General features: G+C 43.1%; 4 protein-coding genes across 7 annotated transcripts; 2 read left to right on the forward strand and 2 right to left on the reverse strand.

The window, feature by feature from the left end:
* The first annotated feature begins 215 nt into the window (after nucleotides 1-215).
* msrb2 (methionine sulfoxide reductase B2) lies at nucleotides 216-10,765 on the forward strand. 3 transcript variants are annotated; one of them, XM_077012816.1, is made up of 8 exons: nucleotides 3,165-3,457; nucleotides 3,639-4,695; nucleotides 4,826-4,971; nucleotides 6,554-6,624; nucleotides 7,108-7,215; nucleotides 7,626-7,727; nucleotides 7,824-7,859; nucleotides 9,407-10,765. In XM_077012816.1, the coding sequence occupies exons 2-8, from the start codon at nucleotides 4,543-4,545 to the stop codon at nucleotides 9,415-9,417; spliced, it is 627 nt and encodes a 208-aa protein (XP_076868931.1). In that variant the 5' UTR covers nucleotides 3,165-3,457; nucleotides 3,639-4,542; the 3' UTR covers nucleotides 9,418-10,765. The 3 variants fall into 3 exon arrangements, with proteins under 3 accessions (XP_076868932.1, XP_076868933.1, XP_076868931.1); XM_077012817.1 differs by lacking the exons at nucleotides 3,165-3,457; nucleotides 4,826-4,971; nucleotides 6,554-6,624; ... (2 more) ...; nucleotides 7,824-7,859; nucleotides 9,407-10,765 and adding exons at nucleotides 216-526; nucleotides 2,393-2,505; nucleotides 2,719-2,795; nucleotides 2,947-3,094 and having other exon boundaries at nucleotides 3,639-4,233; XM_077012818.1 differs by lacking the exons at nucleotides 3,165-3,457; nucleotides 4,826-4,971; nucleotides 6,554-6,624; ... (2 more) ...; nucleotides 7,824-7,859; nucleotides 9,407-10,765 and adding exons at nucleotides 216-526; nucleotides 2,411-2,505; nucleotides 2,719-2,795; nucleotides 2,947-3,094 and having other exon boundaries at nucleotides 3,639-4,233.
* Nucleotides 10,620-12,433, forward strand: LOC143519421 (lipocalin-like). The gene is made up of 6 exons (XM_077012819.1): nucleotides 10,620-10,765; nucleotides 11,049-11,188; nucleotides 11,323-11,402; nucleotides 11,516-11,629; nucleotides 11,715-11,816; nucleotides 11,908-12,433. Exons 1-6 carry the CDS (start codon nucleotides 10,673-10,675, stop codon nucleotides 11,925-11,927), a joined length of 549 nt encoding a protein of 182 aa, XP_076868934.1. The 5' UTR covers nucleotides 10,620-10,672; the 3' UTR covers nucleotides 11,928-12,433.
* On the reverse strand, nucleotides 12,120-18,475 carry zfx (zinc finger protein X-linked). Of its 2 annotated transcripts, none has more exons than XM_077012814.1 (8): nucleotides 18,321-18,475; nucleotides 17,490-17,591; nucleotides 16,887-17,210; nucleotides 16,637-16,789; nucleotides 16,374-16,511; nucleotides 16,144-16,278; nucleotides 15,439-15,588; nucleotides 12,120-14,598 (listed from the first exon to the last, which is right to left on the reverse strand). In XM_077012814.1, the coding sequence occupies exons 2-8, from the start codon at nucleotides 17,554-17,556 to the stop codon at nucleotides 13,355-13,357; spliced, it is 2,211 nt and encodes a 736-aa protein (XP_076868929.1). In that variant the 5' UTR covers nucleotides 17,557-17,591; nucleotides 18,321-18,475; the 3' UTR covers nucleotides 12,120-13,354. The 2 variants fall into 2 exon arrangements, with proteins under 2 accessions (XP_076868929.1, XP_076868928.1); XM_077012813.1 differs by having other exon boundaries at nucleotides 16,887-17,318.
* An 875-nt stretch (nucleotides 18,476-19,350) lies between these two features.
* On the reverse strand, nucleotides 19,351-24,604 carry eif2s3 (eukaryotic translation initiation factor 2, subunit 3 gamma). Its single transcript, XM_077012815.1, has 12 exons — nucleotides 24,536-24,604; nucleotides 24,005-24,068; nucleotides 23,549-23,676; nucleotides 22,411-22,532; nucleotides 22,002-22,096; nucleotides 21,756-21,914; nucleotides 21,241-21,375; nucleotides 20,776-20,870; nucleotides 20,448-20,592; nucleotides 20,194-20,363; nucleotides 19,869-20,041; nucleotides 19,351-19,705 (listed from the first exon to the last, which is right to left on the reverse strand). The coding sequence occupies exons 1-12, from the start codon at nucleotides 24,602-24,604 to the stop codon at nucleotides 19,642-19,644; spliced, it is 1,419 nt and encodes a 472-aa protein (XP_076868930.1). The 3' UTR covers nucleotides 19,351-19,641.
* Nucleotides 24,605-26,351: the final 1,747 nt, after the last annotated feature.

The raw sequence follows: 26,351 nt of genomic DNA on the forward strand, positions 1-26,351 counted from the left end.
CCTCTATGTTTTTATAAATTTTATTTAAAGTCCAATAGGGAGAGGTTTGAAGATTTTGTTATATATTTCAACTTCCGTTAAATAATTTAAAAAAATCATGACTGCATGTTGTTAATAATTAATGTAAGTGGGTGTATAATGGATCAAATCAATATCCAAAACAGCGGGGGGGGGGGGGGGTACTTCACTTTGACCTACTTGTGTATAATCAGGTGTAAACTCGGTTTTGTCTAGTCTTTACCGCATGGTATTCACTCTGATTGTTCTGAGAGACTGTGCAGGCTAAGCAGCAGTAAAACGCTGTGCAGGATCTAGCAACTTCCTTCATTAGACTTTGGGTCGAGGCGCCACAGATTGACACCGTTCAGTACAAAAGCTGATATTGAAAGACTTACATATACGATGTCACGGTTCGCAGTTCGATTTTTACCTGTGTTTTCTCAAAGAACTACTGCAACATCAGTATCGAAATCAGTGTTGCATAAGAAGAGGTTCGTATTGATCAGACCACTGTGCACAACAACCGGTAAGATTTTTTTTTTCGCTTACAAAAATAAGGCGGCGATTATGCATTTGCCTGTTGGTTTGATTATAGCGCGTATACATTTTGCCAAATCAATGTGGAACGACACTCATCGGTAGTCTAGCCTACATTGATCCTCACCTATAGATTAGGATAGTTTTGACAATAGCCTCGATCAATACAGTTGACAGCAATTCGGTCTTAACCATTGGATCCATTGATGGGTTGGGGACCGACGAATCAAAGGGAAGGTGCCCTCAATTATCCATCGCTTCATCTAAACCCCAGAGAGTTCAGCAGTAACCTTACAACACGAGAAATGAATGAACTGTAGATGACGCACTTCTGTTATGGGGGGTCGCGTGCGCGGGCGTTGGAGTGTCAGGCGCAAAGTTCATTTATGAATGGCGCAAAGTTAATTTATGAATGGCGCAAATACGCGGGGTGTCGTTGGAGCTGCTCAAACACTCTCTGTGAAGCGGTGAAATATATTATGACGCTTCGGACTGGACTAAACTATTATTTCAGCAATTCACAAATGTTGCATGTCGAATATTCGATTATCCGAAACTGGCCCTTTTGGGTGCGTTCTGTAGGTTATTGGTGGTATGCTTGCTTTGAGGCTCTTGCATGTTGACACACACACTAATTCCATTTTTAGTTTTACTGCTGTCAGTCAAATATTAACCAAACCAGAACATTACAAATAGGTACGCTAAGTTACACCGGCACACGGTGCAGCAATCTTTACTTTTGTAAGCAGGAAGACATATAAAAAGACGCGGTGTCCTTTGGGTATCTTGTTTATGTGTCATAAGAAAAAGTCAGATCATTATTTTAGGTTACCTCAAATACTTAAATCGTTAAATCGTTTATAGCCTATCGTTAAGTTAAATTGACTGAATGTTCAAGACGCATATCGCGCAGGCAAATGTCCCATACCTATTAAAATGTATTTTAACTTAATCCAAAGATTAATAACGTAATCCGATTCAGTTGCATTTGGATTACATTTTGACCCATTAATTGTCAAACAACAAGCATTGTCACCATCAAGCGCCTGTGTTTTCTCTGCGCTTGCGCACGAACAATCAGACGTTCCTTCTCCAGCAGTTCAGCATTGCTGAGAAGGATCCGTTAGTACAGAAAACCCAGTACCTTACACTCCTGCCAAACTTTTTGGCGATGGGGGAGGATCATGGATTCCTCTATTTTGTAGTTACCGAAGATATTATTCGTCTTATAAATAGATGGTTGAGAAGCGGCGTGCGTCTTGAAAAAAACGGATAGGAATCCAGGTGCTTCACTCCGGTTTAACTAGAAAATAAAAATGGAGTTCATCATCTGACGATCGCAGGACAACATGAGAAAATATCGGCGTGAAAAGCTTCCTGTTTGAACTACAGTAACCAGCAATTTATCGTCATCCAAAACAAAATAAAATTAATTAAATCACGATAATTACTTAATACGTAGGTTGTGACACATGTTCACGTAAAACAAATATCCGGTCATCGGCATTGCGTTTGTGTCAGTGAAAGCAAAGGCATATATGTCTCCAGGGGAAAAGAACAAGAACGAAAGTAGACTAAAATACTCTTTAATTTGTAATAATCAAAATATTTTAGAATATACCAGAAATTTGATCATGTTTTTTTCTGTAATAAGTTAAAATAAAGTTATGTATTCTGTAAATGACACAACACTGAACACGATAATAATGGTAGTAATCCCCGTCGCCATTACCCTCGTCACAAACGTCCCACATTACAAAGTAAGCTAATAAGAATGTTAACGTAAACGAACAAGAACAAGAAGTGCGTAGAGAAGAGAAACTAGTCTCTGTTTTTTCACTTTATTTTGATGAAGTCATGAATACACCTACAGATCTGTCTCTGACACGTTATGACGAGTCCGCCGACTGGCAGAAGAAACTGACACCTGAGCAGTATGTCGTCACCAGAGAGAAAGGAACAGAGGTGGTGAGTGGGTGACGAGACTAGTTGGCCAAACAGTCAGATAAGTTCCCTGAGGCAGCATGGCTTATGCCACTACAGTCACTAGTAACATAAACGATATAATAATCATAATAGATGTCAGGTTCCATCTGTATACACGGATAATAATCTGTTGAGAACAGCTGGCCCTCACTCCATCATGATTCAGAAATGTGTGAAATGTTCCCTGTCTCCCAGCCGTTCAGTGGAATCTACCTGAACCACAGCGAGGTGGGCATGTATCACTGCGTGTGCTGTGATGCGCCACTGTTCAGGTAAAACCCCTCCAAGCAGCTACGCATCGAAACGCAACAAAGACCCTGTCCACGCAACACTAGGGTCAAAACTACAGTACTGTTGTATGAAAGGTGAGGATGTTCACAAACGAGCAATCTTTATGGGTTCTGTGCTGACGTTTCCAAACAGCTCCGAATCGAAGTTTGACGCCGGAGCGGGGTGGCCGTCTTTCTCCGAGGCTCATGGCACATGGGAGAAAGACGAGAGTCACGCCAGTGTTGTTCGCCGACCTGACAACTCGCTGGGGAGCACAGGCATGGAGGTGATCTGTAGACAGGTGAGCACAGGCATGGAGGTGATCTGTAGACAGGTGAGCACAGGCATGGAGGTGATCTGTAGACAGGTGAGCACAGGCATGGAGGTGATCTGTAGACAGGTGAGCACAGGCATGGAGGTGATCTGTAGACAGGTGAGCACAGGCATGGAGGTGATCTGTAGACAGGTGAGCACAGGCATGGAGGTGATCTGTAGACAGGTGAGCACAGGCATGGAGGTGATCTGTAGACAGGTGAGCACAGGCATGGAGGTGATCTGTAGACAGGTGAGCACAGGCATGGAGGTGATCTGTAGACAGGTGAGCACAGGCATGGAGGTGATCTGTAGACAGGTGAGCACAGGCATGGAGGTGATCTGTAGACAGGTGAGCCAACCGACTACGGGCACTGCAGACGGATCAGAACACTAGAGTGTGTGATTAATCTAACGGCTTCTGGTCCACTAATTCACACCATTCTGCTCTAACACGTGGAGTCAGTTACTCAAGTTACGTTTCAAAGGGTTATTAGCTTTTTAGCTAAATGAATGTTTGTTTGTTCTTACAGTGTGATGCTCATCTGGGTCATGTATTTGATGACGGACCAGACCCGACCGGCCAGAGGTTCTGTATTAACAGCATAGCCCTGAAATTCAAACCCAGAGACAACTAAGGCAGTGGCGGATATGTCACACCTAGATGAACATGTCCACACACATGTCCATGCACGTCCCAACACATGTCCACACACATGTCCATGCACGTCCCAACACATGTCCATACACATGTCCATGCACGTCCCAACACATGTCCACACACATGTCTGCATGAGCCTGTGAAGTTCTTCTGCTTATATATCCGTGTGTGTTATACAGAGTGTGAATGTACTGAAGGCTGGAGTCAGGATACCTGGTGTGATCCCTTGTGTTAAATGTGTGTTTTGTGTATCACTGTTTTTTTGGTAGTTGTGGTGTTTTATTGCAGTGCACCTAGCGAAGCCAGCAAGTACCAAACTTTTGTTTCCTTTGATCTCAACACGCTTCAGTCACAGTGATGATTTATGACAAGTTAACAAAACCTTTAACACAGAGGAATCTGGAAAATGATGATATGATAATTATGAAAAACAGAAATGCTAATTAAATATTAAAGTTCGGAGCACAGTTGTGGCTGGTTATTTGTGTGTGTGTGTCTGTGGAGTGGGGGTCTACTCTTCTCTCAAATTTTCCAGTAAACTATTGTTAATGATCAACTCAATAGGATTAACCATTTTATTTGTTATGTCTCAATGCTGGACATCAGACTCAACAAACACATTACAACAGCAAAAGAGAGAACTGACAGGCCAGCTCAGAGACAGACGGAGACAGAGAAACGGACATCCATGCAGAAATGTCTTGTGAATGAAAAGGTGGATTGAGTGGATTTGTACGTAGGTCAGAGTGAACAGGGTGGACGGACCTGTCAGTGGCATGCGTGTCTGTGTCTATGTGTCAGTGGCTCTGCTGCTACTGGGCCTGCATGTCGAAACTAGAAGGAGCCGATTCAAACCAAAGCTAAAACCGAAAAAGGATGTAAAACCAGTGGAAGAGATCCTTCCAGCTCAGAACATTGATATCAGTCAGGTACTTTCAACCTGCATCTACACATTGTTTCTCATTTCTCCTTCATCCATGACGTTTCTAACATAAATCCTTTTTTAAGAAACACTTTATATGACTAAATAGCCACATATGATTACATTTCTATTCCTAGATGAGTGGAAAGTGGTTCTTGCTAACTACAGCGTCAAGGTGCAAGAATCTTCTGGAAAACGCCTTTAAGGTGGAGAGTACCACTATGACTTTGACTGCTCCCGAGTCTCCGGACTCACCCATGCTTGTGACCACCTTTAGAAAACAGTGAGTACCCACTGTGACCACTAGAGGGAAATCTAGTGTTCCTCTTTCAGGTTCGTACATTTTGTGCTTTGCGGTCGTAACTTCTCCACAAGTTCAGATATAAACTAATTTCCTGCATCTTAGTGACGCTTGATCCCATATCATGCACTACATAAAGTATATGCACTTATTGTTTTATAAAAACGTTATAGGTTTGAGGTGAGTTTGAAGAAGTATATTAGCTATATTAGCAACTAGCAAGCTAATTAGAATATCGTCTACTGGTTGACTTAATTAACATTTTTTCCTACTGAATGAATAAAATGAAATCGTTTAAAAGAAATAAGCTACTTAACTGGCATCACACAAAAAACTACATTAAGATTATCATGGCTTGGTCTAATACTAGTCAAACTATCATGAAATAAATACTTAGGTAATCAGATAAGAATCCAAGAACAGATAAATGTAGCTATGTTTATGTTTTGTAATATGAAAACAAGTTTGGATAATGAGTTAATAATAATAATAATCTTTATTTGTATAGCACCTTTCATACATACATGTAACTCAAAGTGCTTTACAGTATAAATACAAAGAAACATTAATAGTTCAGGGAATATTATTTTATTGGCATAATCGATTCTTTTGGCAGCTGCTATGGCTGTTAGTCCTAGATTAGAGCTAAGAGTACTGGCTGGCTTAACCAAACGTTATTATAATCACAACTGAGCCATATACTCCTAAATAACGTTCTGGATAAGGGATAAAGGTTAATCTGCCCACTAAATCTCGAAACGTTTATCCGCACACCTTGTCCGTTTTCCTCGTGTAGTGTGCCGAGTCTGCGTGTACCGCTGGCTACACGTATCGAAACGCCGGTTTTTGGCAGGAAATCGCGCTTCTTTTGGCACGACTGACGCGCGTTGTTCGTTATGACCGTTAAACCACTGAGTGTGTTTTCTAAACGGCGAACTGGCTGCAACCGAAAGACATTTACTTGAAGAGGTAATTAAAACCCAACTGATAAAGTTCACACCTGAATATTCGAGTCATACATGAATATTAACTGTGCTCACGGGCGTTTCCCATGGGTAATATTTAATATGTGATCAAATCGTTCTTCAATTGTTTAGGGTGTATTTAAACAAACAAACATCAGATCAACATTTTTAGTCTGTGATGTTGATCTTGGAAACTTGGACTTTTTAGAAATACTTAAATTAGTAAGCATGTGTTTTATTTCTGATTTCCATAGTACTTTATTGCAGATGTAACTTCATAGTCTGTAAGTAAACGTTACTTTCCAGTTAAACAAGCATAAGGGGTTTGTTCTGCCACATTGTGCAGAATTCCCAAAAATATCCAATTCCTGTAACTGTAACATATTGCGTGATGCTTGGTCACTGGTGCTTAGATGATACCTGTATTGAGAAATATTCCACAGTAGAGACCAATAGATCTTCCCTCTGTATAGCAGCAAACAGCTTATCACTGCAGGGAGGCCTTCTGAAAACTCTGATGTGCTTTTGTGTTTTGAAATCCTGGATAATCTGGATGCCTGATAAATGTATGAGTCAGATTTCTTCTCTTCTGTTGTTAGCAATTATCAGTGTTGGGAGATCAGACAGCACTATGAGAGCACAGGTAGTCCTGGTCACCTCCTGCTGAAAGGTGTGTAAACTCCTCACCTTAGATCTGCTAGAAGCCCGTGGACTACAACGTCTTTATGGACGTCACAGACAAATTAACTAAGAAAACATAAACGTTCTGTTGATCTGGGGCGTCCATCATAACTTACGAGTTTAATCTTCAGACCCTCAGTTCTTAGCACTACCTAAATGTCAAAGTGTTGTGCTTTTTGACGAATATTCCATCACCACCTCGAATACACGTGAAAGCAAGACAAAACTATTTCCATTCATATTTGAGAGAAAACACATAATTGAAAGATTGAAAAAATGTAAAGTGAATGACATGCTGTCATGTATGCTGTCATGCTAAATAGCAAGACACATGTAGTATACAGATATGGTATGTGGTATACACATGCAGAAAATGCTCTACATACACATATAGTGTCCTCTCCTGTGAGCTATAACCAGTCTAAATGTTGCACTCATTTTTTCTATTTTTCACAATGTGTTCATTCTACAGGAAATCAGCCAGAGATGAATGTCAAGATTACTATAGTAGAAACAGACTATAAAACCTATGCTATTTTGGTTTACAAGAGAATGGACAAAATCACCATGAAGCTTTATGGTATGCTGCATGACTGAAATATACAGTGATTTGTATAATTACACCATTGCTACCTTTTAACGTTTGGGGGCAGCTATGGTCTAATGGTAGGGGAGCTGATCTTCTAATCGGAGGGTTGAAGGCCACGGCTAAAGTGCTCTTCAGCAAGACATTACATTTGCCACAATTTGCCACTTAACTTGCTACTTATAATTACCCCTCAGTGATGAATTGATCATGTATTGTATTAATTGTAATGCTTATGAAGTAACACTATGCTATTCTAATGCTATAGAATACTGATGATTTGTAACTGTGTAGACAAGTTACCTATAATTTTATTAAACAGTAAAAGTATTTATTTTCTTAAGATAGTCAAACTTATACATGATAATTTTTTAATTCTGACTACATATCCTGTTATGTCAAAGGACGAACTACAGAGGTTACTGATGCCATTGTGGATACATTTGAGAAACTTGCACAGAAACAAAATCTGGGTTTGGATGTTGTTATCCAGTTTCCGGATTACGGTAAGGTGCATATTCAGAAGTAAGAACGTTTAACTTGTTTCATTCAGACAACTTCTAATGACCATGGGTGTGTTTTCTCAATCATTGCCTTTTCAGGGTTTTGTGATTCTGCAGATAAAGAACATGTTCTTGGTAAGGGAGGGTCTTCCTCTTCATCACTACACCTGCCCTGGTCCTGAAACACTTGTATTGTCATGCTATTGTTCTGCCAATAAAGTGTTAATGCAGAGTGCAGGATAGAAGGTCCCCGAGTCCTGGGGTGACATTCAGTCTCTGTTACTTTTACACCACCTTTATTTTATTGACAGATAAAGGTACTCATTAACAAATTCTCTATTCAAACAATACAGATGTTTGTGTCTTGAAATGCAGTGCCCTGTAGGTGTTTGTGTCTTGAAATGCAGTGCCCTGTAGGTGTTTGTGTCTTGAAATGCAGTGCCCTGTAGGTGTTTGTGTCTTGAAATGCAGTGCCCTGTAGGTGGTTGTGTCTTGAAATGCAGTGTCCTGTAGGTGTTTGTATCTTGAAATGCAGTGTCCTGTGGGTGTTTATGTCTTGAAATGCAGTGCCCTGTAGGTGTTTGTATCTTGAAATGCAGTGATCTGTAGGTGTTTGTGTCTTGAAATGCAGTGTCCTGTAGGTGTTTGTGTCTTGAAATGCAGTGCCCTGTAGGTGTTTGTGTCTTGAAATGCAGTGCCCTGTAGGTGGTTGTGTCTTGAAATGCAGTGTCCTGTAGGTGTTTGTATCTTGAAATGCAGTGCCCTGTAGGTGTTTGTGTCTTGAAATGCAGTGCCCTGTAGGTGTTTGTGTCTTGAAATGCAGTGCCCTGTAGGTGTTTGTGTCTTGAAATGCAGTGCCCTGTAGGTGTTTGTGTCTTGAAATGCAGTGCCCTGTAGGTGTTTGTGTCTTGAAATGCAGTGCCCTGTAGGTGGTTGTGTCTTGAAATGCAGTGTCCTGTAGGTGTTTGTATCTTGAAATGCAGTGTCCTGTGGGTGTCTGTATCTTGAAATGCTGTGTCCTATGGGTGTTTATGTCTTGAAATGCAGTGCCCTGTAGGTGTTTGTATCTTGAAATGCAGTGATCTGTAGGTGTTTGTATCTTGAAATACAGTGTCCTGTAGGTGTTTGTATCTTGAAATGCAGTGTCCTGTAGGTGTTTGTATCTTGAAATACAGTGTCCTGTAGGTGTTTGTATCTTGAAATGCAGAGATCTGTAGGTGTTTGTATCTTGAAATGCAGTGATCTGTAGGTGTTTGTATCTTGAAATACAGTGTGCTGTAGGTGTTTGTATCTTGAAATACAGTGTCCTGTAGGTGTTTGAATGGCTGGGTAGTCATGTTGGCCATCCAGTAGGCTGTTCTGTAGCAGCTCTGTAGGGTGGGTGTGGCTTTGGCTCGGGAGCAACACAACACCCTGCAGCTCCTTCTTAAAATGCTGTGTCATGGTAACATCTCTTTCACAACCGTACAGTCTTGTTTACAAATTTAGCCGTTTGAAGCTCAGGAAGGTGTGAGACATACAGTGAGATGTGAATGAGATGTAAAGAGTGAGTGTTTAGAGTGAGATATAAAGAGTGAGGAAGTCCTGAACACTGATGGCACCATGTTGTTGGTTGCCACACTCTGAACTGATGTAATCTCACCTTTACTACTTCATGGGCTGTTTTCTCCTTTCTGTTGCAGTTATGACCTAATGTATGATCACAGCCGCACGGACCCCGTCTATGTCTGTGGCAGTAACCATGGTTACTTGTGTGGGCTTTCTGAAGAGAGCATGAGTTGAAGTAAACATCTGGTAACAGATGCTGGAAAAAATAAATAAAGCCTGTCAAATATGCTGTTCATGCGTTTGTGTTTTAAATAGTTTTATTGAAAAATTATAGATCCCAAATATTCTTATAATGTAATAAATAATAAATAATGAATAATGTTTTATTTACACCAAACCTGAACATGTTCACCCACATCTGAATTGAAGGGTGGCTACTTACAATACACAAACTGTGTGTCTGAATGTGGGTTTATGTGGGTGTGTGTGTGTGGGTGGGTGTGTGCACATGTTGAAACATAGCCCTGCTTGCCTGATGACCTCTTCTTCAGTTCTTCCAGATAATACACATTCAAATTAAGATAAAGTCACAATGCTTCAAATGTTTGGAAGCACTAACAGGACTTGTTATTGTCTGAACATTTACATTTATTTGGTTCCAGAGTGTCTTTATCACTGTTGTTATTTTCCTTGTGGTACAACCCATCATAAGTCTAAGAACACAATCAAGTCAGAAGCCTGTAGACAGATTCACTGCAGGAAAACATGTGTATATTAAAATTAAGTGCAGGATTAATAATGTTTCAAGTGCCTTTGGCCTTTCGAGGGATAGTTCCATTTGTTGACGAGCTCGCTGAAGACACTACTATGTGGACAGTCTGTCCTCATGAGTGCAGAGCAGGGTGAGGAGTCGTGTGTCCTCTGTGTCTTCAGGACTGGGTTTTAAAGCTGATGTGGACAGGAAGCCACTGAAGGGAACATCACGGCAGAGACTCACCAACTCACGCAGCTACAGTCTGGACCAGCTGCACATGCTTAGTTACTCCTGGAGACCAGCCAGGAGGGTACAGTTACTTCTGTCCAATCATCAAATGACAAAGGACTGGACAAGCAACTGAGTGGCTTCTAGAAATGACTCAATTCTCCTGAGGCACAGGAGAAACAAGCACATCAGGGTTATAGTGATCTGAGCACATCATGCTTGGTGATTCTCCAGGACAACACCCAGATTCATACATTCTTGGACAGGAAGATATGGAGGATGTGGGAGGATCTGAGGGAAAGGTCCACCTGGGAGCATATATAGGAACGCCTGCGTCTCCTCTTTGGTACAGCTCGTTGTAGACTCTTCACCTTCCACTTCTGAGAGCCAGAACATCTACTCCACCTGAGCAACCATCATGACCACCATGCTGGGAGTCCTCGCCATGGTGCTCTGGGCTACTGTGGCCTGTGCTGACATCAGTCCCATGGCTAACTTCAACTTGGATGAGGTAAGACTGTAAACAGGTGTTTAGACAGGAAGAAAAAAATATTTACTGGATCAAAATTGAATACAAAAACTTTAAAGATCGTAATTTATTATTGAGATTGATTTAAATAATCAAGAAATTGTGTATAATAATTTGAGGTATAACTTTAAATAGTTCAGAGTTGTTTTCCATACAGTGCATATATATTGTGCTGCACTAGGTTGCTTATCTACTTTGACTAATAGTGCATGATTTTAGTCTGGAGCTCAGTTAATCTCTCTCAGTCCATCTCTCGTGTCTTCAGATGAAAGGGAAATGGTACAGTCTGGGTATTGCGACAAATGCAGACTGGTTCACCACTCATAAAGCCGACATGAAGATAGGAACTGTCCAAATGGTGCCTACAGCTGATGGAGACCTTCAGATGACTTTGGCATTCCTGAGGTAGACTCCACCCAAGTCCTCTAGATCAGGTCTGGGGACCAGGTCCCGGGGCCAATGTTACATCTGTACTACAAAACGTTTTACTTGCTGATTCACAATTGGCACTGAATTAAAAGCTGTTGTTTTTTTTCCAGAGAAAACGGTGCCTGCTTCGAAAAGAGCATCCTCGCTAAGAAGACTGCGACTTCTGGATGTTTCTTTCATCACTGCGACCGTAAACCCTGTTTATTTAATCAAACACATGTTCCTCTTTTCTATTCTTCTTAAACACACATTATATGGTTGTTCAGACCAGTGTGAACATCTCCAGGGTTTGGTTGTCCACAGGCTGGGAAAGTGACAATAACATATGTGTCACTGATGCCAAATTTGATGAGTTTGCCATCATGCATGTCGCCAAGACTAAGAATGGACAACCTTCGGTGCTCACCAAGCTGTATGGTAAGAGCTCGTCAGCATCTAGACACCACTAGCTGCCTCAGTGAGAGCGCAAGGAGCCTCTGATCTGGCTGATCTGCCTTTGCAGGCCGTACCACAGACCTGAGCAAAGACGTGGAGGAAAAGTTCAAGAAGTTCTCTTTGGAGAGCGGCATTGAGGCTGAAAACATTCTCATACTACCACCCAATGGTACCATCACACACATTCCCCCTCACACCGTATGAAATGCTCCTTTCAGCTGCTATTATAAATATAAATCCCATTTATTAATATCTTTCAGGTGAATGTGGAGATAAATAACCATCTCATACCTTCTCTGGGATCAGATGCAGCAACATTCCAGACCTGCAGTCTCGTATAACTCCACAGCAATGCCATTCTGTATCTGTAAACGTCTCCTACTAAGAACTTGTTTTTCTTCTGCTATTTACTGCAGTCACATTAAAACATGCTTTCCGATAGTGTTATCACAAGCAAGAAAAGGGACACATGAAACACAAAATAATCTGTTTAATAACTTTGTATTTACAAATGTTATGTACACTCACTTTTCAGAATATATCTACTCAGCATTATATGTTAGCATTTCCACATCACTCCTGCTCACACATCTCCGCCACCATATTGGGCATCACATTTAGTTCTTCTAGAGGTCTTACATGTACATTTCCGGTACTTAAAATCCACTCATTTTAATCATCTTCATAAATGTGTTCCGCACATCAAATGAGAATTATTAACCTCTGAGGACCGCTGCAGTGTCTTGTGTAGGATCTTCAGTTGGCCAATAAAGATTTATAGCACCACCAAGTGGCTCCGTGTTCATTATAGACAAGCACACAGAACCGAACATGAAGAGCGGGGGGGAATCGGCTAAACATACATACACAATTCATATCTAATAAAAACAAACAAACAAAAAAACACCAACAAGTGATGTGTGGCTTTACATCAATTCCTAATTTGTCCAAGATTTTTTTTTTTACCTTTGCGGTAAACATCAGTCTATTTAGTTTGAGCTTTGATGTGCTATAAAGCAGTTTAACTTTCAGATTGAAGTAGCCTGCACCTGTTAACCAATGCACCTTGGTTTAGAACAGTTTTATGGTATCTATAAAGGGACTCTTGGAATATAAACTGACTCTTGAAGGAAGTTAATTTAACCTCCAAAGCTCAGAGCTATCTTTTCTCCATCTTCTGGGCTCATCAGGCATACCATGCACGCGTAACGTATTCAGTGACAAACTTCAGAGTGTAAAACGAAGCTGTCAGAACTTCAGGCTTTGTCTTCCACGTTCTTCATGCTTCATTCTTGCCCCTAGCGGTCGTCACATAAAGCTCAAAATGGTAGGGCTCTCACAAACATGATGCAATAAAAGAACATAATCAAATTAAAATTTTAATCATAATTTGAGTCATAATCTGATCAATCTCAGCTACATTTCTGAGCCCTTTCCAGTGAGCTTGTAACCAACAACAAAAAAACTCAAGCCCATGGTAGCAAGATAACAAAACATAAAGGGAGTTACGGACCCGTCGTCTTCCACCAGATGCTCGATTCTTCTCTGCCGTGTCGAGCTGGCTGTCTGCACTGGGCTGCTGTTCCTGCTGCGAACAGCATCATGAGCGCTAAATGAGCAACAAATGAGTGCCAAACGAGCGCTAAACGAGAAACCCCAAGCAGCGATTTCTCCCTGTGCGTAGCGGCCTCCCTGCTGGCTCCAGGCTCACATGGCTGAAGTCAGGTCTTTGTGATGTCGTGCGATGTGCTGGTTCTTCTCGGAAGGTCTGCGGAACCCCTTGGAGCAGAAGTCACAGCGGTGCGGGTACTCCTTGGTGTGGATGGAGATCACATGTCTCTTGAAGCCCGAGGCGTCACCCGTGCTGTAGTCGCAGTACTGGCACTGATACAATCGCCTCTCCCTGCGGACCTTGGACAAGCCGGAACCGCTCAGAACCTTCTTGCCGCCGTGCGTTCTCAGCACGAATGCCTTCTTGGGGCCCGTGCTGTCGGGGAAGGCCTTCTGCTCCTTGGTGTGCACCGACAGGATGTGGCGGCTGAGCACAAAAGGGTCGGCGATCTTGAAGCTGCAATGTCGGCACTGGTGCAGCCGCTTGGCCCGGTGGGCGACGGCGTGTTTCTTCAGCTCGGACGGCCGGTGGAAGCCCTTCCCGCAGACAGAGCACTTGTGCGGGTAGTCCTTGGTGTGCACGGAGATGACGTGGCGCTTCAGGTCGCTGGAGTTGGAGCTGCGGTGGGCGCAGTGGGCGCACCGGTGGCTCTTGGTCTCCTCGTGGACGAGGGCGTGCCGTCGCAGGTCCTCCGGCTCGCCGAACGTCTGGAAGCAGCGCTCGCACTTGTACGGCATCTCCTTGCTGTGTTTGGTCTTCACGTGCGTTTTCAGGTTGGACGAGTCGGCCGATTTGTAATCGCAGTACAGGCAGGCGTACGGCTTCTCGCCCGTGTGAGTCCTCATGTGCTTCTTCAGCTCGGACGGGTGCCGGAAGCCCTTGCCGCACTCCACGCAGATGTGGGGGAAGTTCTTGCTGTGCACCGCCAGCAGGTGGCGGTTGAGGAGTCCCTGCTCGGCCGTCTCGTAATCGCAGAACTTGCAGCCGTGCATTTTGTTGGCGGGCGGGGTGATCTGCAGCTTGGGTTCGCGGTGGTGCGGATGGTGCTGTAGTCGGTGGGAGAACAGCGCCGCCTGCTGGTGGAACTCCTTCCCGCACATCTCGCACTCGAACGGCGCCGCCCTGCTGGCCTGCGTGTGCACCTCCATGTGGTTGTGCAGGTTGGTTTTCTTGTTGGTGGTGAAATCACAGTCTGTGCACTGGTATTTCTTTCTGCTGACGGCTTCCGGGTGGTGGTTCTTGGTGTGGCACTTCAGAAAACCACGTGACTTAAACTTCTTCCCGCACAGCATGCAGGGGTAGACCGTGAGAGGCTGGCCCTGTGGACCAATGATGATGGCTGAACAGAAATGCAAAACAAACATGATTAGAAAGTATTAAATACTCCTGTTTCAAAGCTAAAATTTTTTTTTCATAATACATCATTTTTGCATTGTCTGTAGCTTTGCCACCATCCAGTAACCTAGTTCTGAACACTTCTGTGGATGTGTGAACTAGGAGGTCACCTGTCTGGTCGTGTGAACTAGGAGGTCACCTGTCTGGACGTGTGAACTAGGAGGTCACCTGTCTGGACGTGTGAACTAGGAGGTCACCTGTCTGGACGTGTGAACTAGGAGGTCACCTGTCTGGACGTGTGAACTAGGAGGTCACCTGTCTGGACGTGTGAACTAGGAGGTCACCTGTCTGGACGTGTGAACTAGGAGGTCACCTGTCACCTGTCTGGACGTGTGAACTAGGAGGTCACCTGTCTGGGTGTGTGAACTAGGAGGTCACCTGTCTGGGTGTGTGAACTAGGAGGTCACCTGTCTGGATGTGTGAACTAGGAGGTCACCTGTCTGGACGTGTGAACTAGGAGGTCACCTGTCTGGATGTGTGAACTAGGAGGTCACCTGTCTGGATGTGTGAACTAGGAGGTCACCTGTCTGGATGTGTGAACTAGGAGGTCACCTGTCTGGATGTGTGAACTAGGAGGTCACCTGTCTGGACGTGTGAACTAGGAGGTCACCTGTCTGGACGTGTGAACTAGGAGGTCACCTGTCTGGACGTGTGAACTAGGAGGTCACCTGTCTGGGTGTGTGAACTAGGAGGTCACCTGTCTGGGTGTGTGAACTAGGAGGTCACCTGTCTGGGTGTGTGAACTAGGAGGTCACCTGTCTGGGTGTGTGAACTAGGAGGTCACCTGTTTGGATGTGGGGAGCTGTTGGGTGTTTTTTGTTCCTGGTTTTGCTCCTCGGGCGACTCATCTTCTCGGTCATGTGAGTCTCCTCCACGCGCACCACCGCACTGGCAGCCCCGTTCCTGTTCTCACAAGGCTCCAGCTCCTCCCGGCCTGAGCGAGCACACACACACACACACACACACACACACACACACACACACACACCCACCCACACCCATGCCAGGTTCAGTACAAAGCATGATGAAGTGTTTAACACTTATACAAGCATTTTCACATGATCAGTTACTATCTGTCAACGCTCAAGCTAATTCAACAGACAAAACATGCAGAAGAAACTTTGACACCACAATTGCAGTGAAGGAACACAAACTAACAAAAGTAAAAGACTTGGTGCCTAAGCAGCCATGAGGGCCACAGGTAAGACGGGGCCACTCTGGGGATGATGGGGGAGTGTGTGCAGAATGACACGGATAGACAGACAAGACACAAGGTGCAGAAACCTGAAACAGTCATAGAATTCCCCTTTACGATGTGTTACAAACAAACAAAGAATTCAGTCAGCATGTACGGCAGTCGTGCGCTGTGTTTGTGTAATTGTGCGCTGTGAGTGGTGTTTGTGTAATTATGTAGTTGTGTGCTGTGAGTGGTGTTTGTGTAATTGTGTAATCATGCACTGTGAGTGGTGTTTGTGCACTCAGAACTAACCGTAGGCTGCGGCCCATGCCACAGGCATGAAGTCTTTACTGAGCGCTGTGTTACCGAATGGCCGCTGGGGATTGGATGGGTCCTCGGCCCCTATCACCACCTCCATGTACACCTCATCCGTGATCTTAGCAACATCTGTTAGGAGAGCAGTTAGCAGATCTTAGCAGTGCACCCACTGATCACACTTTGGTGTGTTTAGGTCTGCTAGCCATCACAACCAAAGGACTCACTGATATCATCTTGGTTTTGATTGGCTTCATCCATAGACATGTAGACCATTTTTTCACTGATTGGCATCCCAGAGGAGTCCACCAACTCCACGCTCTGGTCCACATGTACAGCAGAACCTCCTATATCCACAGTGCCCCCTTCAAATGACAGAATTACATAAGCAATAGAAATAACAAAGAAAAAGGAAATAAAAACATTTGCATGATTTTGGAAATAAAAAATCTGTGGGCACGTGGTGAGTGTGGTCTGCAGGCAGCCTCACCCAGGTCTTCCTCTCCAGAGTCAGCCTTAAGGATGTACACCTTGATGACCTCTTGACCCTCATCGTCCTTTTCTCCATCGTCCAGGTCCACGGACGTCCCCTCCACCGTGACTTTGCCGTCTTCATCCGACACCATCTTCTCCGCTTCGTCCACTGCAGGAAAGCGTCATGAGATCAGACCGCTGGCATCGCTCAACCACAGGCCCTGAAACGGCCGCACCTGCATCATCTCCGCCGCATACACACTCACAGGAGATCATCAGGTAGTCTTCACAAGCATCGGGATCCTCCTGCACCTGAGACGTGGTCAGCACCTCCACAGGTAGCGCCTCGCTCTCCAGAGCCATGTCAGGCGACATCTCACAGGTCTCCACGGAGATAGCGCTCAGACTCCCCTCCCCCTCCTCGGTGCATTGAACGTACTCAGCCACTACGTCCTCGACGGCGTCCTGAATGATCAGCTCCTCCGAGTCATAGCTGTGACCTGCCACGTCTGACCCGTCGACACCGGAGACCAGGACAGTCTCCTGCAGCGCTACAGTCACATCCTCGTCCTCTGTTTCACCACCCCCACCTGGGGGACACAACACGACAAGAAACACACACACACACACACACACACACACACACACACACACAGACACACACAGACACACACAGACACACACAGACACACACACACCTAAGTGAACATGTACAAATTTGTCAGAGACTGCACAAAAAACACTGTCAGATAACTGCAGGTCCATATATGTACGTATGGTGATGATCATGAATCACAGGTCATCTTATTCAGCGAAATCATAATACGTATGCCGTGTGACTTGTAGTGTGCATTTCCAGGCACATTTACCTGACCCATTGAAAATGATCCTGGGTTGATGGGAATGCAGAGAGAGTCTCTGCACATCTTCATCCATCGACTCCCTTAATCATCTGCATAATATTTTAAGTCCTGCAGGTGCAGAACATAGAACAATACATGACAATACAACGCATGGGATCATATATAATTTACAGGCCTGGATAATATTAATAATTGAAAACATTTTACATTATGCAAACAATTACAAAGTGGCAGAGAAATTGAAAGAAAACCTGCTTATTCTAGTTACAATATTTAAAACCATCTATATATTTTTATTACATTTATTAATTGGTTTTAAGGAATTTCTCGTAAGTTTTAAACCATGTTATTCCAGTGACATAGTGTAAGCTTGTATGGACAACTCAACGTTAACAGCCAGTGTAAATGTAAAGACAGGGGCGTGTCTGAGATGTCGCGCTGAAACACACAAATGGCGCTGTTGCCTCATGCCACGCCCATTGCTAAGCTTAGCGCCATATTGAATTAGTAAACGCGACAAATAAAAGTACGTAGAAACCACTAGTGTCGTTATATTATCGAATTTAACAATTATGTCGCACATTTATTAACTAGCCTTTGGTATTAAAGCGGATGAGCAACTCTTGGGTCGCTCTTAAACCTAACTAGAGTGTCTAATCTTCGCGGCCTACCTCAACGTCATGCTAACGAAGGCCTAGTTGTCATTATATTGCTAATGCATAAAACTGGGAGAATATGAGCGAATGTGCCGAGTTACGCTTCACCGCCGAGCGCTACGAACCGCCGCCGTTGGCCGTTCAGCGCCTCCGTCTCGGATATCGGTGTGCAGCGGCCTACCTTCTCGCACTGTCCAGGCCGCACGGTTTCCCCAGACTCGGGCAGAGCTCAGGCGGGACCTTGTGTTCGCAGGGCGGGCCAGTGCGGCGCTGGGAGGGAGGGGCCGAGCCCCAGTAATGCGCTGGGAGGCAGGGCAGCCTCCCGCTCCGCCAGCGCACACCCCGCCGACAGGGGCCGACGGCTCAGCCGCGGAGCAGTAGGAAAACGCGGGAGGGCAGTGCAGGAGAGGCTGGCGTTTACACGTTTGGCAGGCCAACAAGTTATAACCTTTATTATTTTAACCTTTATTATTTGTTCCGCTTTTTTGAAAAAAGACACATTAAAGCGCGTTTATTCGGATGTGGATACCGTTATTCGACCTGATGCTGACCGTTTGCGTTAATACTTCAGTTTAGTTTTAACTGACTCGGTGTTATATGTAACGGTTAGCTGGCTACGAAGGTTAGCCCGCTATTCGTGTAGCGATCTTCACACGGCGGAGCTGCTCAACTAGCGCAGCTAACGCACACTGTTGATTTACAAGTGCTGCGGAGAGTGTGTCTAAACTTATCTGAAGAGATTTGAACATACAACCACCGGCCAATTCTGGCCCTATTTGGGGTTTGTTCGGTAATGATTTGACAGTGTAAATTCTCTGGTATTTTTATTGGAAATGTTATGACATATTTTAGTAGCTAAATTATCTCCAAAGAGAAATGTTGCTATGATAGATGAGCCATACTGAATAAAGACCTCATTAAAAGAACCAAAAGTTTGATTAACTCAAATACAAAATATTGTCCATGATAATGGCTTGCCATAGAGCCTTAATTAAATTTGTTTTATGTGAATACAGTTGTTTTTTATGTGACAAACATTTCAATACCACCAATTTCTCCAGATGAAGACATTTAAAATAGCTCTCACAAGGAATAGAGCACAACAGCAGTATTACAGCCGAGAGGTGGGACAATTGACTGAATGCAAAAATACACTTCATGCAGCAGCCATCATTTGCAGAGATCTAATTAAAAGTTCAAAACTCCACAAATTCTGATCCAAAATGTTTATTAGTCATTACTGAAACATGTTGACAACTGTTTCACCAGATCCAGGGAATGCGGTTTTCTTCCCATATTGCAGTATAAATGAAACCAGACCTGCTATTGAGGATGGCGAACATCTTTAAAATACAGGGCCAGTGCAGTCTTTTTACAAGATCCTTCCTCTCCCTCAACGCTGACCATTGGGCAGCACTGACCTCTGCACTAGTGTGGAAAATGATTTGATATTTATGCCCTACAGTGGGGGCAGCACTATTTTTTCATTCAAACTTAAATCCTCAATCATCATCCACCGTAGGTGTAATGGTCACACCTCTCCTGATCTGACCCCAGCCAATCAAACTGGAAAGAGAGAAAGGAAAAAAACATGTAATTGATTAGAACATTTAGAAACAAACAAAAACACACTTCACTTATCATTACTTTGTGGGCATTCAACAATATGAGACATAAGTGCCCTCCATGTCGAGATAGAACAGGTGTGACTGCTCCTTGATCTGCTCACCGCCAGTGTTTCTCCACTCTGCGGCTCAGGGCGATCTTCTCGCCCACCTCCGTGCAGACAGGGTTGGTCAGCACGATCTTGGCCAAATCGGCCTTTACTGCACTCACACGGCCTCCCGTGGACAGAGAGCCGATGTTGACCATCAGCACCTCGTTCTTGGACAACTTCTGGACCTGTGACCAGAATGAAAAGGAGTTCAAATGACCATCCCTTACACCCCGTGACAGAAAACAGAAACAGACTTGCACATTTTAGTACGTTCAATATCAGTCTGCACATCTGAGGTGGTACAGCTCAGTTCCAGGAGAATGAGCTCTTCAGTCACCTTTGCCGCCTTCTTGTCACCTTCTGTGCGGACACCCAGCAACCTCCTCAGAAGGAAGTAGGAAATCTCCAGCTCTGTGAAAATCTCAGGCAAAGCCCCGACTGCTCCGAGCACCTGTCCCACCATACGATCCGCTCTGCACAGCGTCGGGTCAATCTTGGTCCCAACCCCTGCACAGAACACCCCGAAGCTGTGAACACACATCTTTAAATGGTTCAACCTCCACTACGCTCACGCTCTACACAAGGTCATACCAATTAGGCCTCCAGGTGCAGCATACTGAAGGTCATTGTGCTCAGCAAACAGCGAGACGATCTTGGAGAAAATGGGTTTGCACATGAGTTTCCCCTCATGGTCCTTGGAAACAATACCGGGTCTGACTTCGATCTCCTGCCCCACCTTAAACCGTAAACATGAGGGAAGATGTGAGAAACGTGTAGTTACAAAAAAATCAAGTATTCCTGTAAAAATTATATAAATGTTCTACACCACAACAGTCCTCTTAGTTTACAAACGTAGATGGTTTGTAGATTGCATGCAGTCCAGCAGCTGTGAGAAGCAGGCGAAGTGGGCGGGTCTCACCTTCAGTACTCCTTTAAGGATACTGCCTCCAGCAACACCTCCTTTCAGGTCATCCACCTCACAGCCGGGCTTGTTCACGTCAAACGATCGGATTACTGCAGAAGAGAAAGGCCTCTTCCTTCACACCGTACTCCACGCCGAAAGGCACATGTACATTACACCCTAACGTCTGTACTTTCAGTATGTGACAGATGAGTTCAACCAGAGCAACAGTATATACTGTAAAAACAGGTCTGTATACATGTATATTTAAATACTATAAACACAGTCCATCTGTATTTAAATACTGTTTTTTATCTATACCAACAGGTGGTAGTTAATTTAACAGGTATTTTAACTAATCACATCCAACTCCCAGGTGAAGGCAAGGTTTATTTTATCAAGGTTTGTTTAATCAATCTGTGGATCAAGCTGTGATGTGATTGCCTTTGCACTAGAGGGTGCTCATGCTGAGCAGGTGTTTACCGATGAGCCTGGGCTCGGAGGTGAAGTCTCGGACAGGCACCGGGATCTTCTTCACTATGTATTCACACACCACCTCTATGTTATACTTTAGCTGCGCTGAGATGGGGATAATGGGGGCCCCCTCTGCAACTGTACCTGCAGGGAAAAAAAGCCATAAAAATGTATTAAATGATATTACACCAATACAAATTTGTATTTATCAAATCAAAATCAAATCAGTTTAACTCACTAAGTCCTAGATTCAACACACCTCATGTACCTGGCTGATAATTCACTCACTCGCTTTTAACACGGGGTGACGTGAACTCAAATAGCTGTAGTGCAGTGTGAAATGAGTGAGTGCTATGAGCAACATGATGAAGGCAGGCGGTTGCTGTCTGGAGCAGTTTCTCCCAAAATAGTGTCAGCCATTTCATTTAAAGTCTTCAAGTAAGGTTGAAACATTCATGGAGTATTAGTTAAAGCAGTAAGTTTTAGCAAACACTGAGTGAATGGAAGTCATCTGGAAGACGTACCCTGCACAAACGCCAGGATCTGCTCATACTGCTCCTTGGCTTGGCTTTCTTTCACCAAGTCAATCTTATTCTGCAGGATCAGGATATGTTTCAACTTCATGATCTCAATTGCAGCCAGATGCTCCGAGGTCTGTGGCTGAGGACAGGACTCATTACCAGCTGGAGGGAGAGAAGAGTGTAGTTACATCTCAATGGGGGAGTCACATTGTTATTGGATAATAATGAGGGGGGGGGGGGGACACCAACCAATCAGAAGGAGAGCAGCATCCATCACAGCAGCACCGTTCAGCATAGTGGCCATCAAGATGTCGTGACCAGGGCAGTCAACAAATGAGACATGTCTAACAGGACAAACCAAAGTAACAGCAAATGATAAATGCATTTGCACACAAAAAATATTTAAAAAATCTCCACAGAGAAGCACCTGCCTTTATCCCAGATTAAGGATTATCTTTGGCACCAAGAAATGGTATTTTGTTACGCGTGTATACTTAACAGAAACAAGTCAGACAACACCGCTCATAGGGATGACATTAGTATACACCAATGAGGTCCAGATTGTAAAAGGAGGACAGTGGCAAGAACAGGATAGCCGGTTTAGTCATACACCAATCCCTCCAAAGGGCCTGGTCAGAATACAAGAGTGCCACCTCACCGGACCAGTCTGAAGTTGCCTTTGGTGCCAGGAATGTCTGTGGGGAATTCATCTGGAGTGCTACTGCCACACGACCTGTAGCACTCAGGACGCGGGCAGCTGGGGTCATCGAGTTTATACACCTGACAAGAGTGAAGACCTAGATTTTACCACCATCTCCCAAATTAACAGACATTAAACATTACTAACCATTTGAAACTTGAAAAAATATCTGAAATAGGTCATATGACAATTATATAATTGCAATAATTACAATAATTTTCTTAATAAAAGAAATAGAACTGCTACATTTATAGTGATAATTTAGACATTTCCAAATGGAAAGTTATCATCTACATTGCAGAAATGGAAAAGCTGACTTGCTTAACATGGTATTTCTTGCTAATAGCAGCATTTTCCATCGTCCATCAGGCTGACAGGCAGCTGAACTCTATCCAACATCTCTCATACTTCTGAACTTTAATGCAATCAACAGACTGGCTCTACATATATCTATATAAGATCCCTTTGCACACCAGAACTACCTCAATCACGCTGCTATTGACTGAATTGTACTGCTATAAAGTTACTCTACCACTATTCTCATCTCTTACAATAATACTTGCACTACTGCTATTTTGCAAAGTGAACATTGTAGTACCTCAGCACTATTATTACCATTATTATTATCATTATCTTATGCCTATTACTTACTTTACTTTTTATTCTTTTAAATTAAAATGTTATGTGTTAAGTGTAAGGTGAGAGAGAAACAGTATCTCGATTATATTATGTGTCATGGACATACAGTGTAATTGACAAATAAGCCTCCTTGAATTTTTTTCTACTGGTCTGTAATCAAGTACAATGATTGGAAAAAAAAAATTTGCTGAAATAGTGCTGATTTCTGTACCGATATTGAAGACTCAGGTGGTTAGTTTGGCTTGTTGGTGTTCAACCCACATACTGCATCAGTAAACGTATTTATACAAATGAATGCATGTTTGATTTGTAATGCATGAATAATGCAAGTTTTCGTAAAAGTATTCCTTAGGATAACTTTCTCTGTGTACCACCAGAAGACGGATGAAATGTGCCCTGGAAGGCTTTAAACCTTAATGCTCTGAACATGTGGCCCTAGTGAGTTGGGATTTCTCACCTTGGCATTGGCATAGCCCAGTTTGATTGTAATGTTCCTCTCCAGTTCATTTTTGAATCGTACAGTGTGAACTCCAGAAATCGCCTTCACCACCGTTGACTTTCCATGTGCGACATGGCCTATTGTTCCTGCAGTAACATCAGCGAGGTAACCGTTTTAATGAGGTTTTGGGTCAAACTAAAATGACATGACCACAGTCTGGTGCATTCATAACCTGCACCCGTTAGTCCAACACAAATGAGAAACAGGACTTCAGACAAGCAGTGAACCCCAGGAAACACTTTGGTCTCAAAGGAGGTTCTATGGAAAGACAGCTTTAACCCTTCAACCAGGCTATGTCTGCTCTTCTGCATTACTGCATTCTGATGTCACCATAAACAGTATTAGGGCCTCACGACAGAACACACACACATACACACACACACACACACACAACATAGATCAACGTTAACCCACCTATGTTAATCGTGGCTTGCCTACTGATGATCTCTGTTGAGAGCGGGGTCAGTGAGCTTTCATCCTGTATACACAGACATACACCTTTGTTTACGATTCGTGCATTCAAGACGTATAACAAGATGTTTGCATAATCTCGACAAGGTCTCAGAAGCCGTTGGTATAAGTATGGTAAGCTGCAGTCGCTTCATCGTTGAAATCTGGCTGGGTGGGTGGGTAGCCTAACCAGCTAGACAACGACGTCAAATGGAAAAAACCCCACAAACTTTGCAATGCCACTGAGGTCAAGAATAAGGGAAAATAAGTAATGTTCCAGAAAATGTATTTATACTGTATATAGCTTGACTTCCTTACTCTATCTTTGAATCTCTCATGTGGCTGTCCTGCACCGGGGAAGCTAGGCTACTTAGCTAGCTAACAACCCGTTTGGCCACAGACGAGGCCTTAAATTCCCTTACCTAGAGATGAAGCTAGAGAGGACAATAAGAAAACGATAGGTACCACATTTACTGATGAACGACAAATACTCACTAATGTATTAAGGTCTTGTTTAGCCAGATGAGGCTGACCCAACGTTATTCCAGACTCATCGCCCGCCATCTTGAACGAAAAGAAATGAAAGTGTGGCTAAACAGTGCCTGAACATTTTATAAAACAAACTAAAAAGATTAATGTACTGTACCGAGACAACGCTGGAATTTTAGCAAAGGTATAAAAGTGCAACAAAACTCAGAGTGAAATCAACACACTGATTATGTATTAATATATAATAACTCAAACGGAAACGCTTGGCGCAGGCATGTATGATGCAATCGCGGGAGGAATATCTGGCGGAGCCATGTGTTCAATGCGAATACAAGAAGAACTGATGGCTGGACACATTTGTTCCACCTGCAAATATCTGACAACACGAAATACATCCATTAACAATACAGGACAGTTTTCGTTGTTTGTCAGTTACCTGTACTATCTTAAAAACACGTTGAAGTTAATGCCGATAGATAAGTGGTCCGTCTTGCGTAATATACGTCATTCATTTTGTAGTTTTTTAAGCCGACTTTGTTTCTCCAAGTTATGAATATATAACAACGATTATATGTGTTAAGTGTAAGGTGATTATATGTGTTAAGTGTAATCCAATTTAATTGGATTAAAGGATATTCGTTAAATGTTTCGAAAATTGTTTCTGAATGACTACGGAATTTTTAAATCATTTACAAGGTATCAAAAAAATAAATGTAATAAAAAAACATTTATGTTATGGAATGTATAAAACTGTCCCTCATATCGGCTGCCTTTTAACACAAATTCCTCGGGGACATTATTTTTTTTAAAGAGTGGTCACAAAAAAAACCTCAGACACCAGAATAATCTACTATCATCCTACTATTTAGGGTGCATTCTGTGAACAGATGCCAACGACTTTGTAAGTTAGATGTAAATGTAAATAATAACTGACATAATTTACAATTATATACGAGTGTTTTATTTTAGTTTATTTAAGTAATTGTGTGATTTCCTAAAGATTACATATTTTAACATTTTGTGATATATTACTTGCTACCACAGAATACAATCTCAGTCTGAACCTCCTGAGTACTTACAATATGAAACACCCCCATGAGAGACATTTCCTGCTGAGAGGAGTAAGAAATGCTTGCAAACACTTGTTATGGTCATGCGAATATAGAATTCTGTTTAGGTGCGTTCAGATTGAAACTTTACAGAAAACCCGATAAGTCCATTTGTGAGAAAGCCACAGAACGTGGCAATGGCAACAGCTCTTGCTTCATAAAGAGACTAATATACAGTAAACCAATTAAACATTAAACAAGTAGATTATGAAACGAAACAAAGTAGGCCTATTTATTTTAATTAGTGACACTTTCTATGAAGTAAAACTTAAGTTTGGAAATTTATGAAAGTTTAGGTTAAAACTCATGTCACAATAATGTTGGTCATGTTTACACACAAGGACAGGACATTCACAGTACTTCTGTGTGAGGCCCAAAGGCACGGAGAGTCCATCCGTATAACATCTTGAAATTCTAGATCTGAACTTGGGTTTCATATCCTACATTCACAGGCTATTCCCGTGTTCCCACATAACGTCGAAGTCGTAGGAGAGTATTGTTACTCTGAGTGAAAAAAAAACTCAGCATACTATGCATATGTGCAACTAATTCAATATCGCCTCTCCAGAACCAAAACATGCCTATTACATTCCTGTCAACATTCTAACATTAATTAAACATTTTTACCATTTAATCTATATTTTGGTTCCAATTTCATAATTCGATGATACCTAAATGATAAATCACACCTAGTAACGCTGCAGGGTGAAACT

Source organism: Brachyhypopomus gauderio, chromosome 7 (assembly GCF_052324685.1).
Source record: "Brachyhypopomus gauderio isolate BG-103 chromosome 7, BGAUD_0.2, whole genome shotgun sequence".
Classification (NCBI taxonomy): domain Eukaryota; kingdom Metazoa; phylum Chordata; class Actinopteri; order Gymnotiformes; family Hypopomidae; genus Brachyhypopomus; species Brachyhypopomus gauderio.

Coding starts and splice junctions, on each gene's coding strand:
- msrb2 (XM_077012816.1), top strand. CDS start 4,543: ATGCGTGTCTGTGTCTATGTGTCAGTGGCTCTGCTGCTACTGGGCCTG. Junction 6,625..7,107: donor TGGTCACCTCCTGCTGAAAG/GTGTGTAAACTC, acceptor TTCATTCTACAG/GAAATCAGCCAGAGATGAAT. Junction 7,728..7,823: donor TATCCAGTTTCCGGATTACG/GTAAGGTGCATA, acceptor TTGCCTTTTCAG/GGTTTTGTGATTCTGCAGAT.
- LOC143519421 (XM_077012819.1), top strand. CDS start 10,673: ATGACCACCATGCTGGGAGTCCTCGCCATGGTGCTCTGGGCTACTGTG. Junction 11,403..11,515: donor TTTCTTTCATCACTGCGACC/GTAAACCCTGTT, acceptor GGTTGTCCACAG/GCTGGGAAAGTGACAATAAC. Junction 11,630..11,714: donor GGTGCTCACCAAGCTGTATG/GTAAGAGCTCGT, acceptor CTGCCTTTGCAG/GCCGTACCACAGACCTGAGC.
- zfx (XM_077012813.1), bottom strand. CDS start 17,556: ATGGATGAAGATGTGCAGAGACTCTCTCTGCATTCCCATCAACCCAGG. Junction 17,319..17,489: donor GATCATTTTCAATGGGTCAG/GTAAATGTGCCT, acceptor ATGTTCACTTAG/GTGTGTGTGTGTCTGTGTGT. Junction 16,279..16,373: donor TCAAAACCAAGATGATATCA/GTGAGTCCTTTG, acceptor CTCTCCTAACAG/ATGTTGCTAAGATCACGGAT.
- eif2s3 (XM_077012815.1), bottom strand. CDS start 24,604: ATGGCGGGCGATGAGTCTGGAATAACGTTGGGTCAGCCTCATCTGGCT. Junction 21,376..21,755: donor GATCCTGGCGTTTGTGCAGG/GTACGTCTTCCA, acceptor TTTTCCCTGCAG/GTACAGTTGCAGAGGGGGCC. Junction 19,706..19,868: donor AGAGTGGAGAAACACTGGCG/GTGAGCAGATCA, acceptor CTCTCTTTCCAG/TTTGATTGGCTGGGGTCAGA.